This window comes from Mirounga angustirostris, unplaced genomic scaffold, assembly GCF_029215605.1.
Source record: "Mirounga angustirostris isolate CCGP_5_RB_7025 unplaced genomic scaffold, mMirAng1.0.hap1 SCAF_8, whole genome shotgun sequence".
NCBI classification, from domain to species: Eukaryota; Metazoa; Chordata; class Mammalia; order Carnivora; family Phocidae; genus Mirounga; species Mirounga angustirostris.
The window spans coordinates 71891215-71911852 of record NW_026991716.1 but is presented as its reverse complement, the minus strand read 5'-3'; the positions used below and the strand labels follow the sequence as shown (position 1 = coordinate 71911852).

Below are 20638 nucleotides of genomic sequence, written 5' to 3'. Positions count from 1 at the left end.
AGAATTTTATGTAATAAGGACTATAATGAAGATGTGTAAAGATTAGCACAAATGACAATGTCTGTCCTGTAAGGTAGTTAATACTTCTCCCATTTCTAGGTGAAAATATAGAACCATAGAGTGGTCAAATTAATTTGTCCATAAGTAGCAGAGTTAGGTTGTAAACCAGATCTGTGGCCCCAAGTCCAGTGTCCTTTGCCCCACTCTGCATGGAAGAGAAAATTAAAGCCTCTTCTCCATTTGAGGGCAATATTAGAAGAGACTTCTTGGAGGTTATAGTATTTGAGATTGCCTTAAGAGATGAGATCTCAAAAGAGTGAAGGCAGAGATGTTCTAGGCAATAAGAGGAGCATGAAAATGTATCAGTACCATAGTGTTGGTGCACAACTCACAGCAAAGAGTAGGAAAGTAGCTGTGTCTTCTGATAAAAGGCCTTTTACTCAGGGTTGAGGTAATTGTGTTTAATTCAGTGGACAGCAGGAGGCCCCAGGGGGGTTTTGAGCAGGTGAATGCCAAGATCAGAAGTGTACACTTGGGCAGTTATTTTTCCACAAGTATATCTAGTTGGGCTGGAGGCGATCCAGAGAACAGGTTACAGAGCGGTCCAGGTAAGAGGTAACAAGGGTTCTGTGATGTGCTACCTTTCCACATGGTTGAAGTGGTTGAGAGTCTCATGTAGTAGCAGAAAAAGACATAGGTGATCAAGAATTTGAGAGCTATTCAGGTTTGTTGCTATTTTCTTATTTTAGTGAGCAATTATTTACAACTCTCAAAAGTTAAAATTCTTTTTCTACTTGCATCTATTTCTTTTATTCTCTTATTTTGTTATATTATCTTTCCTCAGAGGGATTTTCTAATATATTTTCAATTGCTTAAAACTACCAAAAAGATAGACTTATACTTTGTGACAAGATGGAGTAACAGGGTCTATGTTTGCCCTCCTGCCTGAAACAACTGAGAAACTGGGCAAAATATATCAAAGAACTGTTTTCAATGTATTGGACATCAGGCGGTAGGACACAGTGATCCCTGAGAGATGGAGAACAAAGTGAGTTCTGGGATTATCCCAGCTTACTGTCAAGAGAGAGGTTCCAGGCTGTAGCACGAGGTGGAGGAGCCCACCTGAATTGGAGCTTCCTCTGAAGCTTCCTCTGGAGCGGAGTCTTTGTGGAGATTGATACAATTGAAAGGACTTTACCCAGAGTGATCAGAATGAAAAAGAAAAAAAAAAGACATAAATTACCAGTATCGGGTAATTATGAAATGACATCACTACTGGTTTGATACATGTTAAAAGGAGAATATGGGAATACTGCTAACAACTTGATGCCAATATAATACCTTGTATGAAAAGGGCAAGTGTTTTGAAAAAGACAAACTACCCAGACTCATTCAAAAATAAATAAATAACCCAGACAGCCCTATTTCTATTAAAGAAATTTAAGTTACGGTTAAAAATATTCTATCAAAGAAAATTCCAGGCCCAGAATACCAGACATTTAAAAAAATAATCCCAATTCTACACAATCTCTTCCAGAAAATTGAAGATGAGAGAATACTTATTTTATGAGACCATTACTCTGATTGCAGAACCAAAGATATTACAAGAAAAGAAACTATAGACCAATATCCCTAATGAACATAGATGTAAAAATTCTTTTTTAAAAAAGTTTTATTTATTTAGGTAATCTCTGTACCCAACATGGGGCTCGAACTCATGACCCTGAGATCAAGAGTCACATACTCTTCTGACTGAGCCAGCCAGGTGCCCCTGGATGTAAAAATTATTTTTTTTTTAATTTTTAAAATTTTATTATGTTAGTCACCATACAATACATCATTAGTTTTTGATGTGGTGATCCACGATCCATTGTTTTCATGTAACACCCAGTGCTCCATGCAGTACGTGCCCTCCTTAATACCCATCACCAGGCTAACCCATCCCCCCACCCCCCTCCCCTCTAGAACCCTGTTTGTTTCTCAGAGTCCATAGTCTCTCATGGGTGTAAAAATTCTTAACAAAATTTTAGCAAATCAAATCCAGTGACAGATAAAATATCATGACCAAAGGAGTTTATCCCAAGAACGCAAGGTTAGTTTAACATTTGAAAGTTAATCGATGTAGGGGCTCCTGGGCGGCTCAGTTGGTTCAGCATCTGACTCTTGATTTCAGCTCAGGTCATGATCTCAGGGCTGTGGGATCGAGCCCTGTGTCAAGCTCTGTGCTTAGTGCAGAGTCTGTGCTTCTCCCTCTGCTCCTCCCCCACTTGCACACACTCTCTCTCCCCCTCTCAAATAAATAAAATATTTACAAAAAGTCAGTGTAATCCACCATAATAACAGACTGAAAAGGAAAAACCATACGATCATCTCAATAGGTAGGGAAAATATATTTGACAAAATCCAACATCCATTTATGATAAAAACTCTCAGCAAAGTAGGAATAGAAAGAAACTTCCTTAATATGATGTAGGATATCTGTGAAAAACTTACTGCTAACATCACATTTACTAGTGAAGAACTGAATAAACTGAATGTTTTCTCCTTATGATCTGGAATAAAGAAAGGGATGTTCTTTCTCATCACTCTTCAAATTGCATTGGAGATTCTGGCCAGGACCAATACCATCAAGCAAAAAAAAAAAAATTAAAAAATTTTTAAAAAGGAAGAGGAAAAGGTATCAAGATTGCAAAGAAGTAAAAACTATCACAGATAATCTATGCAGAATTTATGACAGAATCTACAAAAAAGAACTGATGAGTTAAGCAAAGTTGTACGATATAGTCAATATATAAAAGTTGTATTTCTTAATACTAGCAATGAACAATTCGAAATGGAAATGAAGGGCACCTGGGTGGCTCAGTCGGTTAAGCGGCTGCCTTCGGCTCAGGTCATGATCCCAGGGTCCTGGGATCGAGCCCCGCATCAGGCTCCCTGCCTAGCGGGAAGCCTGCTTCTCCCTCTCCCTCTGCCTGCCTGTCGCTTCCCCTGCTTATGCTCTCTCTCTCACTATCTCTGTCTCTCTGTGTCAAATAAAAATAAATTAAGAATTCTTAAAAAAACAAAGGAAATGAAAAAGAAACAATACCATTTACCATATCATCAAAATGTGTGAAATACTTAGGAAGGAATCTGACAAAATATATGTAAGACCTGAATACTGAACACTGCACAACATTGCTGGGACAAATTAAAGCAGATCTAAATACATGGAGAGACAGACCATGTATATAAGTGGGAAAACTCAGTATTGCTAAAATGCCAGATCACCCCAAATTGATCTATATAATCCAACATAATCCCAATCAAAATCCCAGCAGATATTTTTGTTAAAATTGATAAATTCATAGTAAAACTTATGGAAATACAAAGGATTTAAAAGAGCAAAAACTACTTTGAAAAGGAACAGAGTTAGAGGGCTACCACCACCTGATTTCAAGAATTATCAAAATTTATATTAATAAAGATAGTGTGGCATTGGTATAAAAGCAGACAAATAGATCAGTAGAACAGAGTAAGTCCTGAAATAGACCCCAAGATATGTGGTCAGTTGATTTTTGACAAGGTACAAAGTGGGAAAGAATAAAAAGTAGGAGAGAATAGGTTTTTCAACAAATAGTGCTGGAACAATTTGATATATGCAAAAGAAAAAAAAAGACCCTATATCCATACTTCATATCATTTATAAAAAAACTAATAATGTATTATAGATCTAAACATACAATCCTAAAACTATAAAACTTCTAGAAGAAACACAGGAGAAAATCTTTGTGACTTTGACTCAAGCAAAGATTTCTTAAGTACGACACAAAAGCACGAACCCTTAAAGAAAAACTTGGTAGATAGGACTTCATCATAATTGAGAATTTCTGTTCTTCGAAAGACACTATTAAAAACATGAAATGGGAAGCCATAGACTTGGAGAAAATATTTGCAAATTACATATCTGATAGTGGATTTGATCCAAAATAGCTCAATAATTAGAAAACAAACAATCCAGTAAAAATGGGCAAAGAATTTATACCTATGGCAAATAAAGTAACAAAATGTACATGAAAAATATGTTCAACATTAGTAGCCATTATGGAAATGCAAAAAAAAAAAAAAAAAACCACCATGAGATGCCATGTCACACCTGTTAGAATGGCAGAAAATAAACGAGTGCTGGTACACTGCTGGTGGGAATATAACATGATACAACCATTTTGGAAACAGTTTGGCAGTTTCTTAAATGTTTACTTCAAAATGATTTAAACAGTCTACTCCTAGGCAGTTACCCAAGGAATTGAAAGCATATGTCCATGCAAATCCTCGTACACAAATGTTCATGGCAGCTTTACTTGTAATAGTCAAAAACCGGAGTCACTCCAAATGTCCATCAATAGGTGAATGAATAAACAGTTTTGCTCTGTCCGTATAGCAGAATATATCTCAGTAATAAAAAGGAATGAACTATTGGAACTATTGATACACGCAACAACCGGTTGAATCTCAAAATAATTATCCTGAGTGAAAGAAGCCAGACCTCTCCCCTGCCTCCCTGCCCCCAAATGTATGATTCTCTTTATTAGAGAATTTTTATTGTATTAGAAGATACAAACTAATGTATATTGGCTGACCGCATATTGGTGGTTGCTAAGGGACAGCAGCAAAGAATGATGAAGGGTAGGAAGGAGGAATTATAAAAGGTCTCTAGGAAAATTTTGGGGGTGATGGATATGTTCATTATCTTGATTTTGATAGTTTTATGGATGCATGTTTGTCAAAACTTATCAAATAATATCCTTTAAATATGTGCAATTTTTTAATGTCAGTTGTACTTCAATAAGCTATTTTAAAACCTATCTTTAAAAAGATACCAGATCTGGGACCCCTGGGTGGCTCAGTCAGTTAAGCATTTGCCTTTAGCTCAGGTCATGATCCGAGGGTCCTGTGATCGAGTCCTGCATCAGGTTACCTGCTCACCGGGGAGCCTGCTTCTCCCTCTGCCTGCCACTCCCCCTGCTTGTGCGCTCTCTCTCTCTCTGACAAATAAATCAATCAATCTTAAATAGATACCAGATCTGTCTCCCCAAATTCAGCTAATGCTTTGAATTCTAAGGAATTCAAATATGACAGATATTTAACATTTAGATTTTGTAATTTTCAAGAACATTTTTTTCTGTGTGTTTATGTCTATGCTTTGTTTTAATTTTTTGAAATTCTTTAAATGGAAACCCTTTATTTGGTGAGCAAGTAAAGCAGTAGATACTTATATAAACTACTGGCGAGAATATAAATGTTACAACCACTGTGTAAAAACATTTTGTAAAGTTAAATATGTGGATACCCTACAACCTAGCAATTCTCTTTTTAGATATATACCAAGAATAGCAACTCTCAAGCTGTTTGGTCTCAGGATACCTTTAATAATAAACCTATGGACATATTAACACAAATAATACTTTTAGGGAAAATAATTATTTTCCATAGCAAAGAAATATGGCAAGAAGAGTGGTATTGTTTGATATTTTTATAGATTTCTTTCATGTCTTGCTCAATAGAAGACAGATGTTCATATCTGTTTCTATATTCAATCTATTGGGACATATTGTTTTAGTTCAAGTGTATGAGGAAAATTTGTCCTCACACACATACACAGTTGGAAAGGGGAGAACTATTTTAATAGCTTTTTCAGAAAATTGTGGGTATCCTTCTTTGATACTATACTATAACTCTTTAAGTGCTATTTTCTTGAATTTAAATTGCAATATTGATTCTGAAACTACAGCAGTGGATTTTTTTGGACTCTGTTACAGTAAGATCTTTTGGCATTGGTCTGTCTTTACTTTGCATTAATTAAATGTATTATTTTGTAACATTACATACTAGCCATTTAAAAAATACCAGTTTGGGATGCCTGAGTGGCTCAGTTGGTTAAGCATCTGCCTTTGGCTCAGGTCATGATCCCAGGGTCCTGGGACTGAGTCCCGCATCGGGCTCCTTGCTATGCAGGGAGCCTGTTTCTGTCTCTGCCTGTCACTCCCCCTGTTTGTGCTTGTTCTGTCTCTCCCTCTCTCTCTGACAAATAAATAAAATCTTTTTAAAAAATTAAAAAATTTAAAAAATTAAAAATAGCAGTTCACTGAGATATGTCTTCCAAAATGTTTTCATATTTCATTATATAATATAAACAAGTGTCACCAACGATCTTATCAGAGAACTGGAAAATTGTGAAGCTTACTGTGGCCAACACAAGTTTTCTAAAATTCTGATTTTTACTCAAAAGATTGAATTTTATCATTGGCAACCAGTACTGTCATTTGTTTTATTTGAAGTGACAGGCTCACTTTATTGTTGAGAAAGTAACTGCTGAATACCAAGTCAGAATCACCATGGTTTGAAGTCTGTCAGTCATTCTTTCAAGTAAAAAATGGTAGTTTACACAAGTTGTTAGTTCAGCTCACAGTTCAAACACGCAATTGCTTTTCCTTGAGCTAGCCATTCATCTCTGTTATGCCTCAGAGGTGCTTTATAGACACTTCCCATTTAGTGACAGAACAGGGTCAGCAAACATTTTCTGTAAAGGATCAGAGAGTAAATATTAGACTTTGTGGACCACTGAATTTAGTTTGAGTTGAGTGTTGTAACAATTCAACTATGTCACTGTAGTATGAAAGCAGCCTTAGACAATATGTAAACAAATGGGTATGGCCGTGTTCCAATAAAATTTTATTTACAAAACAAGAAGCAAGCCAGATTGCCCAGCAAGCTGTAGTTTGCCAACCCCTCACATAGGATATTAAAAAGAATATTTTAAGGTCAAGATTTTTTTTTAAAAGATTTTATTTATTTATTTGACAAAGAGAGACAAAGCGAGAGAAGGAACACAAGCAGGGGGAGTGGGAGAAGGAGAAGCAGGCTTCCCACTGAGCAGGGAGCCCGATGTGGGGCTCGATCCCAGGACCCCCGAGATCATGACCTGAGTGGAAGGCAGACGCTTAATGACTGAGCCACCCAGGTGCCCCAAGGTCAAGATTTAATAAAAGTTATAACTTCTCCTTCATCAAGGACATGCCTCTCAGTAGCATTTTATCTGATCATTCTTCCATTTCCACTCCAGCACCCATCCTTACCTCTCCTCCTGTGTGACCTTCCTCTTTAAGGCTAACTGACATCTGAGCCCTGAATTCTAGAGCTCATTCTGCCTCTAGACTTTCCTATAAGTCATCTCTATTCTCTTTGTATCCTCACCTCTTTTTGCCTTTTCCTACTTGGTCTTAAACATACTTAAGTGTCTCCCATCTTTAAACCACAGAAAACCTTCCTTTGGCTCCCTCCCCCTCATACCTAGTTTATATTTGAGCTTTATTTCCTTCCTACGGCAGCAGTCCTATAGTTATACATATTCTGTTCTTCAGGTTCAGCTTGTGAGAACTCTGTAGTAGTTGACATTGGTGACCCCTAATCACTTCTTGAATTTTCGAAGCTCTTCTTAATTAGCTCTCACTATTTCACTTTCCTGGGCTTCTGTTTACCATCTGACTGTTGTTCCACTCACTTTTTTTCCATTCATCTCTTAAATGTTGGTCTTTCTTAGCTCTGATTATTTCTTTACTTATTTATAACATAATTTCCATTGTTTTTTTTGTAGAATCTTTGGGTTACCTCTTCTACTTACATGATTTCAGCTCCCATTTCATTGCTGATGACTCCCAAATTTGTATCTAGGCTAAATGTTTGTCCTGAACTTTAGAACAGCTTCCAGTCCCTTATCAGACATCTCAACATAGATCTCCAGCAGCTACTTCAAATGTTTATGTTCAAAATAGTTTGTCTTCTTTGAAACCAACTTTCCTCCCTTTTCAGTAAAAAAAAAAAAAACATTTTCTGGACTCCAAATCAGAAATCTGAAATTGTTCACAATTCTTTTTCCCTTCCCCTCTAATATCCATCTGCTCACCTGGAAATCCCATGAATTGAGCCTCCTGAACTGAATATCTTTCTGCTCCATTCATTATCTCCATTTCCCACTGCCTATTCATTAGCCAGGTTAACCTCATCTGACTCTCACCTGGGCTTTCTAACTTACTCTTTTCCTATCTTCTAGTATATCTTTCCAGGCAAAGGTAATTATTCCTATTCTATGCCTCTGCTTGCAGAGAGAATTTAGTAGTTGCCGAATGATGTTGTTGACTATAAAAATGAAGTCTTGTATCTCTCTGCTAAAATACTTCCAAGGGCTCCTGTTGGTCCATAGAGTGAAGTCCAAACTCTTCAGTCATGTGTAAGATCCCTCAGTGGTCATCCCCTAGCTCTTTAGTTAAGTTCCTCCCACCACCTGCTCACACATACCTAGCCCCCAGACCACCACAGTTCTCCAAGGACACGCCACCTCTCAGGGCTCCCCACTTTGCACACTTGGTAAAATGTCCTTCTCACTCCTCTCCCATGGTAGAGCTGACTTTATGATCCTCCCCATGGAGTCTTTCCTAGTCCCACTCTGTTCTCATAATGCAGTGTGTGTATAACAGTATTTACAAACATTTATATTGGGTGCCTACTATGTTCAGACACTTTACCGTCCATGTAATAGTTCTGAAAGGTAGTAATTATTACTTCCCATTTTAAAGATGAGGGCCTAAGTCAAAGAGACTTTTAATTTGCCAGAGTTGTACATCTAGACAGGGGCTAATGTAGCCCCTGCACCTGGGCTCTCTTTGCTCTCTTGCTGCCTCTCTTTACTCATTTCATATAGGGCTTTCTTTATTATCTGAACAGGTGCTTGTCTCCTCTGACCAGCAATGTTTCTGTATCCCCAGAGCCCAGTTCAGTAAATAAATGAATAGAAAAGTTTGTGACTGACACAGAATTTCAAGTATAAAGTAGTCCCATGATATAGTCTTAGAAAACAGTGTCACAGCTTAGTGATTTTTCTTTTTTAAAGGACTGTTTGCTTCTATTTTGGGTTAAAGTATGGGGGGTTTTGCCCATTTTGTTCAACAGTTGTTTATTTGTACACAGTGCTCTGCAAAGCTCTGCACAGAAAACAGACATTGATGTGACCGTTTCCATCCTCAAGGAGCTTTGGTATGGTAGAAACTATGGCCCATACACATCTAACCTGCATACCCACCAGGAACAAAATGCCTCAGGTTTTACAGCGGCAGGAGGCCACGTGGGGCTGCATTTAAAAGGGACCAGGAAAGATTTCCTGAAGGATGAGTAGAATTCTAATAAAGGAAAAACATTGAGGGAAGGTGTTAAAGTGAACAGGGATGATGTCTGGAATTTAAAATAAAGTAAAAAGTAAGCCTGGTCTGGTCCATTTATAATTCAGAACAGTTATTGTTACCCTCTACTCTAGAATTTATTTCCGACATGGAGTATCAACTTCTTTAAACCTTATTTTTTGTAAAATGGAGAAATGCATAAAACAAATGTATAATTTAATGATCACTGAGTGTGGATTTTGAATAAGGAAAAGGATGGGTCTGTGTCTCTGCATTTGTTGCATAGGATTCTCTTGTAACTGAGTATCATAGGCAGTTCTCTGCAAGGTGGGTGTGGCCTGTGAGAGAAGTCTTGTAGTCTTGTCCTGAGGAGGTCATACTGTGCTGTAGGAAGTACCAGTTGACCCTTGAACAACCCCCGGGGGGTTAGTGGTGTCAACCACCCGCACAGTCAAAAATCTGAGCATAACTTTTGACTCCTCCAAAATCCTTACTGGTAACATAAATAATTAACACGTATTTTTTTTTTATGTTACATGTGTTATATATACTGTATTCCTTAAAATAAATTGAGAAAAAGTTATTAAGAAAATCAAAAGCAAGAGAAAATACATTTATGGTACTGGACTGTAAAAAATAAAATCTGTGTGAAAGTGGACCCTTTAGCTCAAACCCATGTGGTTCAAGGGTCAACTGTACTGCTCTGAAGTCTGCCCCAGTGTGACCTGCCCAGTTTCTGTTCCTTAATACATTAATCTTTGATTGCCTCAGATAACTTTTTGACAACACTCGCCACTTTTTCTAAATGCTGGGCAGCCCACCTTGGCCACTATATAAAAAAATGTTTTCCCCTGAGGTACAGCTGGAATCGTACAGATAATATGTAAATTTGGACAGTGAATACATTTTAAAGATTTACTCTTATAAACTCAGGTCACATAATAGTAATTTAATGCATGCACGGTATTTGGAAACTTAGGTAAGTGTAATGGATTTTTTTTTTCACTATTTGCTCTCATTCCGCCGCTTAGGTGGCAAGTATATTTATTAGCACCCATCAAACTTAAAATCTAAGTGAAGTATGCATTTAGCTGCTTAATGTTTCAAAGAAATACATTTATGTTATTGCCTTTAAATGGTGTATAGAATAAGTGTCTACATGTTTGAGACATTGTACTAGAAAAGAATTAACATGAGGCTTAGCTTTCCTGGAGTTTGTAATTTGAAAGAATGACATTGGTACCAGAAAACAGATAAAATTAGAAGAGGACACAGAAGAGAATTCAGTGGAAAAAAATAAATTCAAGAAAAAATAAAATGCATTGGGTAAATCATGTATTTATGTGTGCATGTGTAAAAATATTATAGCTTAATTTTTTTTAATGTGGTTAGCTATTGTCAAAGCATTTTGGGGACTCCTGTTTTAGTAAACAGGTTTAAATTGTTTTAACATTTGAAATGAAGTTTCATATGTAATGATTAATATTATTGTTGGATTTCTTCTACTTTCATAGATTTGATTCAGGCTACCAATGAGACCAATGTTAATATTCCTCAGATGGCCGACACACTCTTTGAGAGGGCAACAAACAGTAGCTGGGTGGTTGTATTTAAAGCTTTAGTCACAACACATCATCTCATGGTGCATGGAAATGAGGTAAATGAAGTGAACTTAACTTTTCTTTGGTGGGGGGAGGAGGCATTTATGGAGGGCTCTTCTACTTTTCATCAATTAGGAGAAAAAGAAGAGGAAATATATGGCTCAAAATCACCAAGAGTACAATTTTAATCGTCTACTTAGCTATTTAAAAAAAAAATGTTAAGTTAGACATTCTCTTGGGGACATTGAAATATTAAATATTACTGGGACCTAAAAGGTATACACCATATAAATGTATTAGTGGGCAAAAATGTTAGGAGAAAGGAACAATAAAATTATTTTTCCCATTAGGAACAGTCTTTTGCACTTTAAGTGAAAATTGCTTTTATAAAAATATTTAATTTTGGAAAACATTAATAAAATAAAAATTACCCATTTTATATGGGATGCCTACTACTCGCATTAAACTGCAGTGTTTCTGTTATATGAAAAATGAAAGATCATAAAATTTAATTCTATTTCAGTGAGTACTTTTCAGTCTTTTTTCCTCCTCAGAAAAAGTCAGCAGACTAAGAAACTTTATAACTGAGTAAAAAAAAAAAAAAAAAATGAGAATTTGCAATATCCTTTAGTATCAGAAATTGTTTAAAGGTATGATTTGGGAATATTGGTTATGAGTCTAGTTTTTGTTTTTCAGAGATTTATCCAGTACTTGGCCTCTAGAAATACACTGTTCAATCTCAGCAATTTTTTGGACAAAAGTGGATCCCATGGTGAGAATAGTTATGTTTTCTAATTTTTTGGATAATGCTTTTGATGCAGGGTTTTGTTTTTGTCTTTGTTTTTTTTTTTGAAGTGAGGTTCATAATCTATAATTAGTATAGCTGGTAGTTCTGTTGGGTATTTAAGAAAAAGTGTAAAAGTAATTATTTAGTTACTTTGTAGAGCTTTAAAATATTTTATTGTTAGAGAACTCAGCATATAAATTACATATCAATTTTACTTTTTGTCCTTTTCAGTATTTACCTTAACAGTCAGTATTCTAGACCCACAGTTGTTTGTTTATGAAAGTACAAAAGGCAGTACTTTCCTAATTTAAAGAAAAAGATTCCAGTCTTAAACATTCTTTGTAAATTAGTAGAATTTAAACTGTAGTCATATGTTCATTCATCATACTTATTGGTTGCCTATTATGTATAAAGCAAGCACACCAAGCAAGTGGATAGTTCTCAGATAGCTGCATGTGTTAAGCCTGAAACAGCCTGTTACTTGAAACGGTGAACAAAAACGCAAGGAAAAATCAGAAAAGACATTCCGTACAAGGATGGTAGCATAATGAAATTGAAATGTCTTAGAATGTCTCATGCCTACAGTATTTTTGCTTGTAGTTGGATTTTAAGTGAGGCCTTTCTGGTGCCTTTATTGACCTCATTCTAGCATTATTTACATTTGGAGAGTTTAAAAAAAAATGGTACTAAGCAAAGCACAAGGGAAGGTATTTTATTAATTAGTTTTACTTCTTCTGCCCCTCCCCCCCAGGTTATGATATGTCTACCTTCATAAGGCGCTATAGTAGATATTTGAATGAAAAGGCTTTCTCTTACAGACAGATGGCATTTGATTTTGCCAGAGTGAAGAAAGGGTATGTTTTTTTCTTTCTCATATTTATTTGAGCAGAGTAAGTCTTTGAGGCTTACTTGACTTACCTTAACCAAGCTTAAATGCCAAATAATTTTGGTCATGAAGGCCCAGTTTACAATCACCTGAAAAAAGAGACTCGATAGTATTATAGAAGTTAGCCTGGAAGTTGTAATATATGTTACTTTATTTATATTTTCATGCAAAAAATCTGATTCGCTGCTCAGAATTGACATGGTATAACATTTTATTTGTTAATTTCAATTCAAAATTCTTAAGCACGTATATTCCTCTAAATAATTTTAAATGGAGCGAATTTGAAGTACATTCAGAGTTCAAAGAACAGTGGCTCTAGTTTATAATAGTTACTTCAGTGTGTTTTGATTGAAGTAAAACTGAACTGTGTATATGGTGGAGATCTGTTCTTGGGAGGTAATAATGTCCTGGTATCACACACACACGCACACCATAATTGAACTGATTATTAATACTAATCATTGATTAAGAAAACCTCACTGAAACAGAAACACTTATATTTTAATTCATAATTATCATTTATTTCCCTCTAGATAGATGTTGAATTTAATCAGAAGTGTTCAGTCATAAATTTGTGCAAATCTTGTATCTGTTCTTGACTTGAAATAATGGCAAGGTATTGTAGAAGGTTTAATATTTTAGTCTCAAGAATTCACACAAAAAGACAACACTCGGTTTTTCTAATAGTGACCTAGCCTTAGCTTTCAACTATGTTTTAATCATGGTGCTGAACAATTTAAACTTGTCTGTTCAAAATAAATTAGTTTCTTGTGGGTGAACATTCTATAAAATCAAGGTTTTTACTTTACCCCCTTCTCAGTATAGATGGTTCTAGTTCATGTGTCTTCCTCCAACTTCTTACATGGCCCTGGACAGCCGTAGCTGATGTGTCTGGCTGCATTGCGGCCTTTCTGCAGTAGGTCCATAGGCTTCTTAGAAACTTCTGCACCCTGTATGTGCACATAGGGATACTTTGGGATGCTTTCCCTACCCTTGTAGTAGGAGAGATCCTGAAAGTTGCCATTTTTAGCCCATTGACATAAGCTGGGTATTTTTCTCAACTACTTCAATACTGCCACAGCTGGGCCATCACTGGATGCAGGGGCTCCATAAGAGTCCTCTGGGCGGGCATGGGGTTCAGTGCCCTGTCTCATGCACCCTCTGGCATGAACCTCCAGTTGTGTCCTCAGCAGCTAGTTAAACTCTGTCTCCTTTTGGCCAAACTGTACATATCAGCTTGCATTTTTCTTCCCTTGATAGTTAATAGTATACACTCTGCTCTCCCAGTCCTACAGGTTTTGAAGACTTCTAAGACATGTGTTCTCTCTCTTTCTTAAAAACAAACTGGCATTCACAAAACCTACACCTCTGTTACAGATTTGGAAAAGTCCATCTAGTAATTCAGCTGATCTCTTTTATACAGACACACTGCTTTCTTCCTGAGGGCAGTGCAAAGAGAAAGAAAGCACTGCCCGTGTGCGTGAAGAACAAGAATGGGGGAGAGGAAGTGATGTAGAGAGGGGAATCAACTACAGCCTTTTAATATCTCAAAGTCATCCCACAGGATTAATAAGGACATGGAGGGGGTGCAGTTTGGAAGAATGCACGTGGTCTTGAATTTTCCACATACAAGGAAGTTGCATCTTTTTCTTTTTTAAAAACAATTATAGGGCCGACGGTGTAATGAGGACAATGGCTCCTGAAAAGCTACTGAAGAGTATGCCAATTCTGCAGGGACAGATTGATGCACTGCTTGAATTTGATGTATGTATCTCCCTAGAAAATGTGCGCGACGCAATTAGTATTGTCTTCTGTTTGAAGGTGGGCTATAGGTAAAGCTGGAAATCTACTCAGGAAGCATATTGAGATCTCCTTCATTTTGATGAGCTAGACGAAGCACTTCATGTAGGCTCTTAGCATGGTAGAGTTGACTGTGGTTATCCAGATTGTCTGAGCAGTTTCTCAAGTGTTTACTTAAGTCATGGAAAAATACGAATAGTGCATTCTTGGAACCCTGTGTTCAGAGCAGGGTGAAGTAGCTGCAAGATGTACCTTTAGCCTCAGTAACTAGTTAAATACCTTAGCCTGCTTTTAGAAGCCATTTTATATAGACTGCTTAAATGACACCATCCACCAAAGAAAATTGTTTTTGTCTGGTCATGGTCCTTCCTCCTGGAAATACCAACATGACATGTCTCTTAAAACCATACCCGTATCTTGAGTGTGGTGGTAAATACACTGGCCTACACGTGTGATAAGATTATATAGAAAAGCTCCCCCACCCAAGGAGTATAAGTGAAACTGGGGAAATCTGAATAAAACCTGTGGATTGCAGCAATCTCAATATCCTGGTTGTGATATTGTACAGTAGTTTTGTAAGATGTTACCATTGGGAGAAACTGGGTAAATGGTACATAGAATCTCTGTATTTTTTTACAGCTGCATGTGGATTTATGGTTATTTCAAAATGAAAAGTTCAGATAAACATATCTGATTCATGAAAATAAAATATTCTGACGTGTAAGAATATTTGTAGAATGTGAATTAATTTCTTAGTGATCACTTGAGACATTTTCATGTGCTTTGAGAAAAATTGTCATTTGATAACATGTAATTAACATATTAAATTTTTATCTTTTTCTAGGTGCATCCAAATGAGCTAACAAATGGTGTCATAAATGCTGCATTTATGCTTCTTTTCAAAGATCTTATCAAACTTTTTGCTTGCTACAATGATGGCGTTATTAACTTACTTGGTAGGTAGAACTGCTGAATGGTATCTTTGAATAAAGAATGCATCAGAATGCAAAGATTTGGATACCATAGCATTATTAGATAAAAATCTAAAAAAAAATGATTCATTCAGGTCACATTTCTCTATTCTTATGTCAGTCAAGGTTAAGTGCAAGAAACAGAAAGCACTCTAGATGTTTTAAGCAGGAAGGGATTTCCATACAGAGATTTTGGTGGTTACAAAATACTGGAATGACTGAAGGTTCTAGGCTTTGCCTCTTAGAATAAGTCCCAATAAGTCCTGCTCCACTGTGCTAACAGCTACCTCTGATGCCACTCCTAGAGATGTAAAGGGAATAAGAAGCCACTGCCACCTCATTAAGTATAATAGAAGAGCCACTCCAGCTCCTAGGTTTCTGGACCCATATACTCTAGCTGTGGTGAACAATGGACCATACACTGACCAGTGGTTCAGAGCATATACTAGAATCTCTAACTCTTAAGGTATCTTCGTAGAGTGGGTTTAAAATAGTGTCTTCTATAGGCCATTCCATCATTATGTAAGGTCCACTATTTCGGGACTGAAGAGATTCATCCTAAGACTGACAAATCCTGTGGGGTGCATCAGTTGTCTCACTTCTTGTACAGCAAAATAGTATTGTGTGAGATACCATGAAGGGGAGTAATTCCCCAGATGGTGGTACTGGCAAAGCAATATGAACAAAGGTGATAAATCTGTATCCAAGATAAACCAACTATTCTGGAATAGAGAGATTGCTGCTCTTTTCCCTGGTAAAAGGAATTAATCCTTAACACGTCACTTGGTGGATGACTCCATACTCCCTGGATTATGATGCTGTGGTAGAAGCTCAGAGTTGATCTTGGGTATTGACAGACTGAGGACTTAGCAATGACACAGATATATCAGACTGTGTTCTTGGACCTATTCATAACTTCCATTTCTGATACAATAGTATGTTCATCAGCATATGGAGTCCTTTTATCCCTTGATCATTGCTCTTTAGTCTACATTTGTATGGAATGAAAATAGTCTCATGCTCTTTATCCATCCTGAGAGGTCCATCCACCACGTCTTCTCCAGACCTTCTTGTTACCAATCTTCCAGTTTGATTTTTTCCAAGTCCCTGGTCATCAAGGCCAGCAGTTAGTTACTGCTCATATTTTGATAGAGTTCCATTTGTCTCGCCATCTTTTTTTTTTTTAAGATTTTATTCATTTATTTATTTGAGAGAGAGAGAGCACGCATGGGGAAGGAGCAGAGGGAGAGGGAGAGAGAGAATCTCAAGCAGATTCTGCGCTGAGCCCAGAGTCTAATGCGGGACTTGATCCCACAACCCTGAGATCATGACCTGAGCTGAAATCAACAGTCGGATGCTTAACTGACTGAGCCACCCAGCTGCCCCAACTCACCATCTTTCCTTTGACATAAAGTGGAAATCGGATAGATATACTGCTTGAAGTTTGGCCTATAGTAAAAGATTTCTTTCTTCTCTCAGAGTCACCCCTTTGTGGAGATATAATGACTTAGCAAACCACTTTTATAACTAGTGCTGGCACCGGATACCTGGGTGGCTCAGTCGGTTAAGTGACTGCCTTTGGCTCAGGTCATGATCCCAGGGTCCTGGGATCAAGTCCTGTGTTGGGCTCCCTGCTCCGCAGGGAATCTGCTGCTCCCTCTGCGCCCCCACTTGTTCTCTCTCAAATAAGTAAATAAAATCTTTTAAAAAATAAAATAATAATAATAATAATAATAATAATAATAACTAGTGCTGGCATGAGAAACCATCTCTAAATCAACCTTGAATTCTTTTTCTCCTCAGACTACTGGTCATGGGGAGCTCCCCAGAGGCCATAGGTATGATTGGAGGGAGAAATGCAGCACAGAAGAGTAGGTGCAGTGGGAATATGAGCCATCTGTTTGTACAACCCACATGGGGGTTCAGGATTGGCTTGAGGCTGACCGCTTTTATACCACTTTCATTTGATGATAGCGTGTTCTTGCACTTGTCCAACTCATGGATATGTATATTAGATAAAACTTGAGGTCTTATGATCACTTGATATTCTGTGGTTAGAATCTTAGTCTCTATAAGCAAGCCAAGAAGAGTTTTTCCAAAGGAGATTCGTTACTGTCTGACGAAGACATGGCTCTGCTCCAAAACACTAGAGGCTTCCACTGTGTTTTCCTAGCGGAGTGTGCCAGATGCATTCTGCAGCATTTGGATCTACTGCAGGCACTTTGAATACTTTTAGGTCTGTGGGAACAAAGGCCCGTGTGGTTCTGGTTTGGAGCAGTTGCAGAGGCTTCCCCTGATCTGGATCCTACTTCTTTCTGACACCACACCTGATACTCTTTTTAGAGCAGAACACATACATGTTGTATATGTTACCTCTAAAACTAAAAAAGCTCAGCAAACTGCTGCCTACGTTTTAGTTATAGGGGTTACGAGGTGAAGCAATTTGTATTTCACATGGAGGGGACCTTTGGACCCGAAGACTTTGTTGATGTAGCAGGTCTCTGAGCTTTCATAAATTCTCTGTCCACCCTGTGACATACATGTGACTTATGAAGGCACATAGCATAACGGAAATTCTTGCCCACTGGGTACAATCAGCCTGATGTCATTAACGTGATAACCCATGGGATTGTGACAGCCAGGGAGGTTGATATCCTTGAAATAAGACAGCTAGTATAGGGGGGAAAGATGGCGGAGGAGTAGGGGACCCTATTTCAGCTGGTCCCCGGAATTGAGCTGGATATCTACCAGACCACTCTGAGCACCCACGAAACCAGCCTGAGATGTAAGAAGATCTGGATCTCTACAAACAGAATATCGCAGGCGGTTGGTTTTGAGGTACGAAGCAGAGAGCCGTGATTCTGCGGGCAGATATCGGAGGATAAACGGCAGCGGGAGGGTGCCTGGACGTGGGGATCCTGCACCACCGGTGAGTGACAGCCTCGCGCGCTGCGGACGGGGCACAAACTCGCGGACCGGTAGCGTCGGGAAAGAACTTTAGGGCAGCCCCCAGGGTGGAGGGCCAGACTGGTGGGGTCGTGCGCACGCGAACTGCAGCCTCCGAGAGGGAAACGCAGTGCGCCGGGGTCCCGCCGGTGAACTGCAACCTCCGGGGTGGAAACCCCAAGCGGCAGAGTCATGCGCGCACGAACTGGGAGCGGCTGGCGGTTTTTGAAGCACAAAGGGCAGAGACGTGCCCCGACCTGGAGGCAGGACTGGGGGCGCTGCGGAGGGGCGCACAACCCACGACGCTGCAGTTTATAGCAGCACGGACAGAAACAGAGACGGTGTGGCCTGGAGAGCTCACTGAAGAACAGACAGAGGTCTCTCTGCTCTGAGGCAGAGGGTTGGAAACAGTCTCTTCTGCTCTGACTTGCGGAAGAGACATGGAAAGTCCCCAGGGAAAGGTGCCAGAGAACAAAAGCCCCAAAGACTGATTCCCACTGAGCCCATCCCCCGCCACAGGGGGACAGGGCAACTCCACCCAAACAGGGTTGCCTGAGTAACAGCGCGGCAGGCCCCTCCCCCAGAAGACAGGCTGGGAAAACAAGAGGCCAGCAACCCTAAGGTCCCTAGAAAACAGGTGCATCTTGCTTGGGTTCTGGTCAATAATTTGGACTCTATACATTCCTTCAAACACCCATCAACAGAATGACTAGGAGGAGCAGCCCCCAAAACAGAAAACACTCAGAGATTATGACTTATGCTGCAGATTTACAAATGGATGCAGACATAACCAAGATGTCAGAGATGGAATTCAGGCTAGCAATTGTGAAGACAATGGCTGGAATGGAGAAATCAATTAATGGCAACATAGAGTCTCTAAGAGCAGAAATAAAAGGTGAATTGGCAGAACTTAAAAATGCTATCAATGAGATCCAATCCAATCTAGATAATCTAACAGCTAGGGTAACAGACAGAAGAGAGAATAAGCTATCTGGAAGACAGTATAATAGATAAAAAGGGAAAAGAGGAGGCCAGGGAAAAACAACTCAGAATCCATGAAAATAGAATCCGAGAAATAAGTGACACCATGAGGCGTTCCAATGTCAGAATAATTGGAATCCTGGAGGGAGTGGAGAGAGAGGACTAGAAGATGTATTTGAGCAAATCGTAGCTGAGAACTTCCCTAATCTGGGGAATGAAACAAACATTCGAGTCCTAGAGGCAGAGAGGACCCCTCTTAAGATCAAGGAAAACAGGCCAACACCCCAGTATGTAATAGTAAAACTTGCAAATCTTAGAACCAAGGAAACCATCTTAAGGGCAGTTAGGGGGAAGAGATTCCTTACGTACAGAGGGAGGAACATCAGAATAACATCAGACCTATCCACAGAGACCTGGCAAGCCAGAAAGGCCTGGCAAGACATATTCAGGGTACTAAATGAGAAGAACATGCAGCCAAGAATACTTTATCCAGCAAGGCTTTCATTTAGAATGGATGGAGAGATGCAGAGCTTCCACGACCAGCAGAAGTTGAAAGAATATGTGACCACTAAGCCGGCCCTGCAAGAAATATTAAGGGGGGTTCTGGGCGCCTGGGTGGCTCAGTCGTTAAGCATCTGCCTTCAGCTCAGGTCATGATCCCAGGGTCCTGGGATCGAGTCCCACATCGGGCTCCCTGTTCAGCGGGAAGCTTACTTCTCCCTCTCCCACTCCCCCTGCTTGTGTTCCCTCTCTCGCTGTCTCTTTCTCTCTGTTGAAAAATAAATAAAATCTTTAAAAAAAAATTAAAAAAAATATTAAGGGGTTTCTATAAAAGGAGAAAGACCCCAAGAGTGATCTACAACAGAAATTTACAGGGACAATCTATAAAAACAACATCTTCACAGGCAACATGATGACAATTAATTCATATCTTTCAATAATCACTCTCAATGTGAATGGTCTAAACGCTCCCATAAAATGGCACAGGGTTGCAGAATGGATAAAAAGACAGGACCCATCCATATGCTGTCTACAAGAGACTCATTTTGAACCTAAAGCTACATCCAGACTGGAAGTGAAGGGATGGAGATCTATCTTCCATGCCAGCGGACCTCAAAAGAAAGCTGGGGTAGCAATTTTTATATCAGACAAATTAGATTTTAAACTAAAGTCTGTAATAAGAGACACAGAAGGACACTATATCATTCTTAAAGGGTCTATCCAACAAGAAGATCTAAGAATTGTAAATATCTATGCCCCCAACATGGGAGCAGCCATCTACATAAGCCAACTGTTAACCAAAACAGTCATATTGATAACAATATGTTAATTGTAGGAGACCTCAATACTCTACTCTCAGCAATGGACAGATCATCTAAGCAGAAAATCAACAAGGAAACAAGAGCTTTGAATGATACATTGGACCAGATGGACCTCATAGATATTTACAGAAC

The 20638-nt window shown here is 38.7% G+C and overlaps 1 protein-coding gene across 1 annotated transcript in view; it reads left to right on the top strand.

Moving 5' to 3' along the window:
• SNAP91 (synaptosome associated protein 91) overlaps nt 1–20638 on the top strand; it is a 143521-nt gene that overhangs the window by 39992 nt on the left and 82891 nt on the right. Inside the window, exons 3-7 of the mRNA XM_054505455.2 lie at nt 10727–10869; nt 11510–11585; nt 12352–12454; nt 14157–14250; nt 15131–15242. Coding sequence (XP_054361430.2) covers nt 10727–10869; nt 11510–11585; nt 12352–12454; nt 14157–14250; nt 15131–15242 — 528 coding nt within the window. The remainder of the gene's footprint in view (nt 1–10726; nt 10870–11509; nt 11586–12351; nt 12455–14156; nt 14251–15130; nt 15243–20638) is intronic.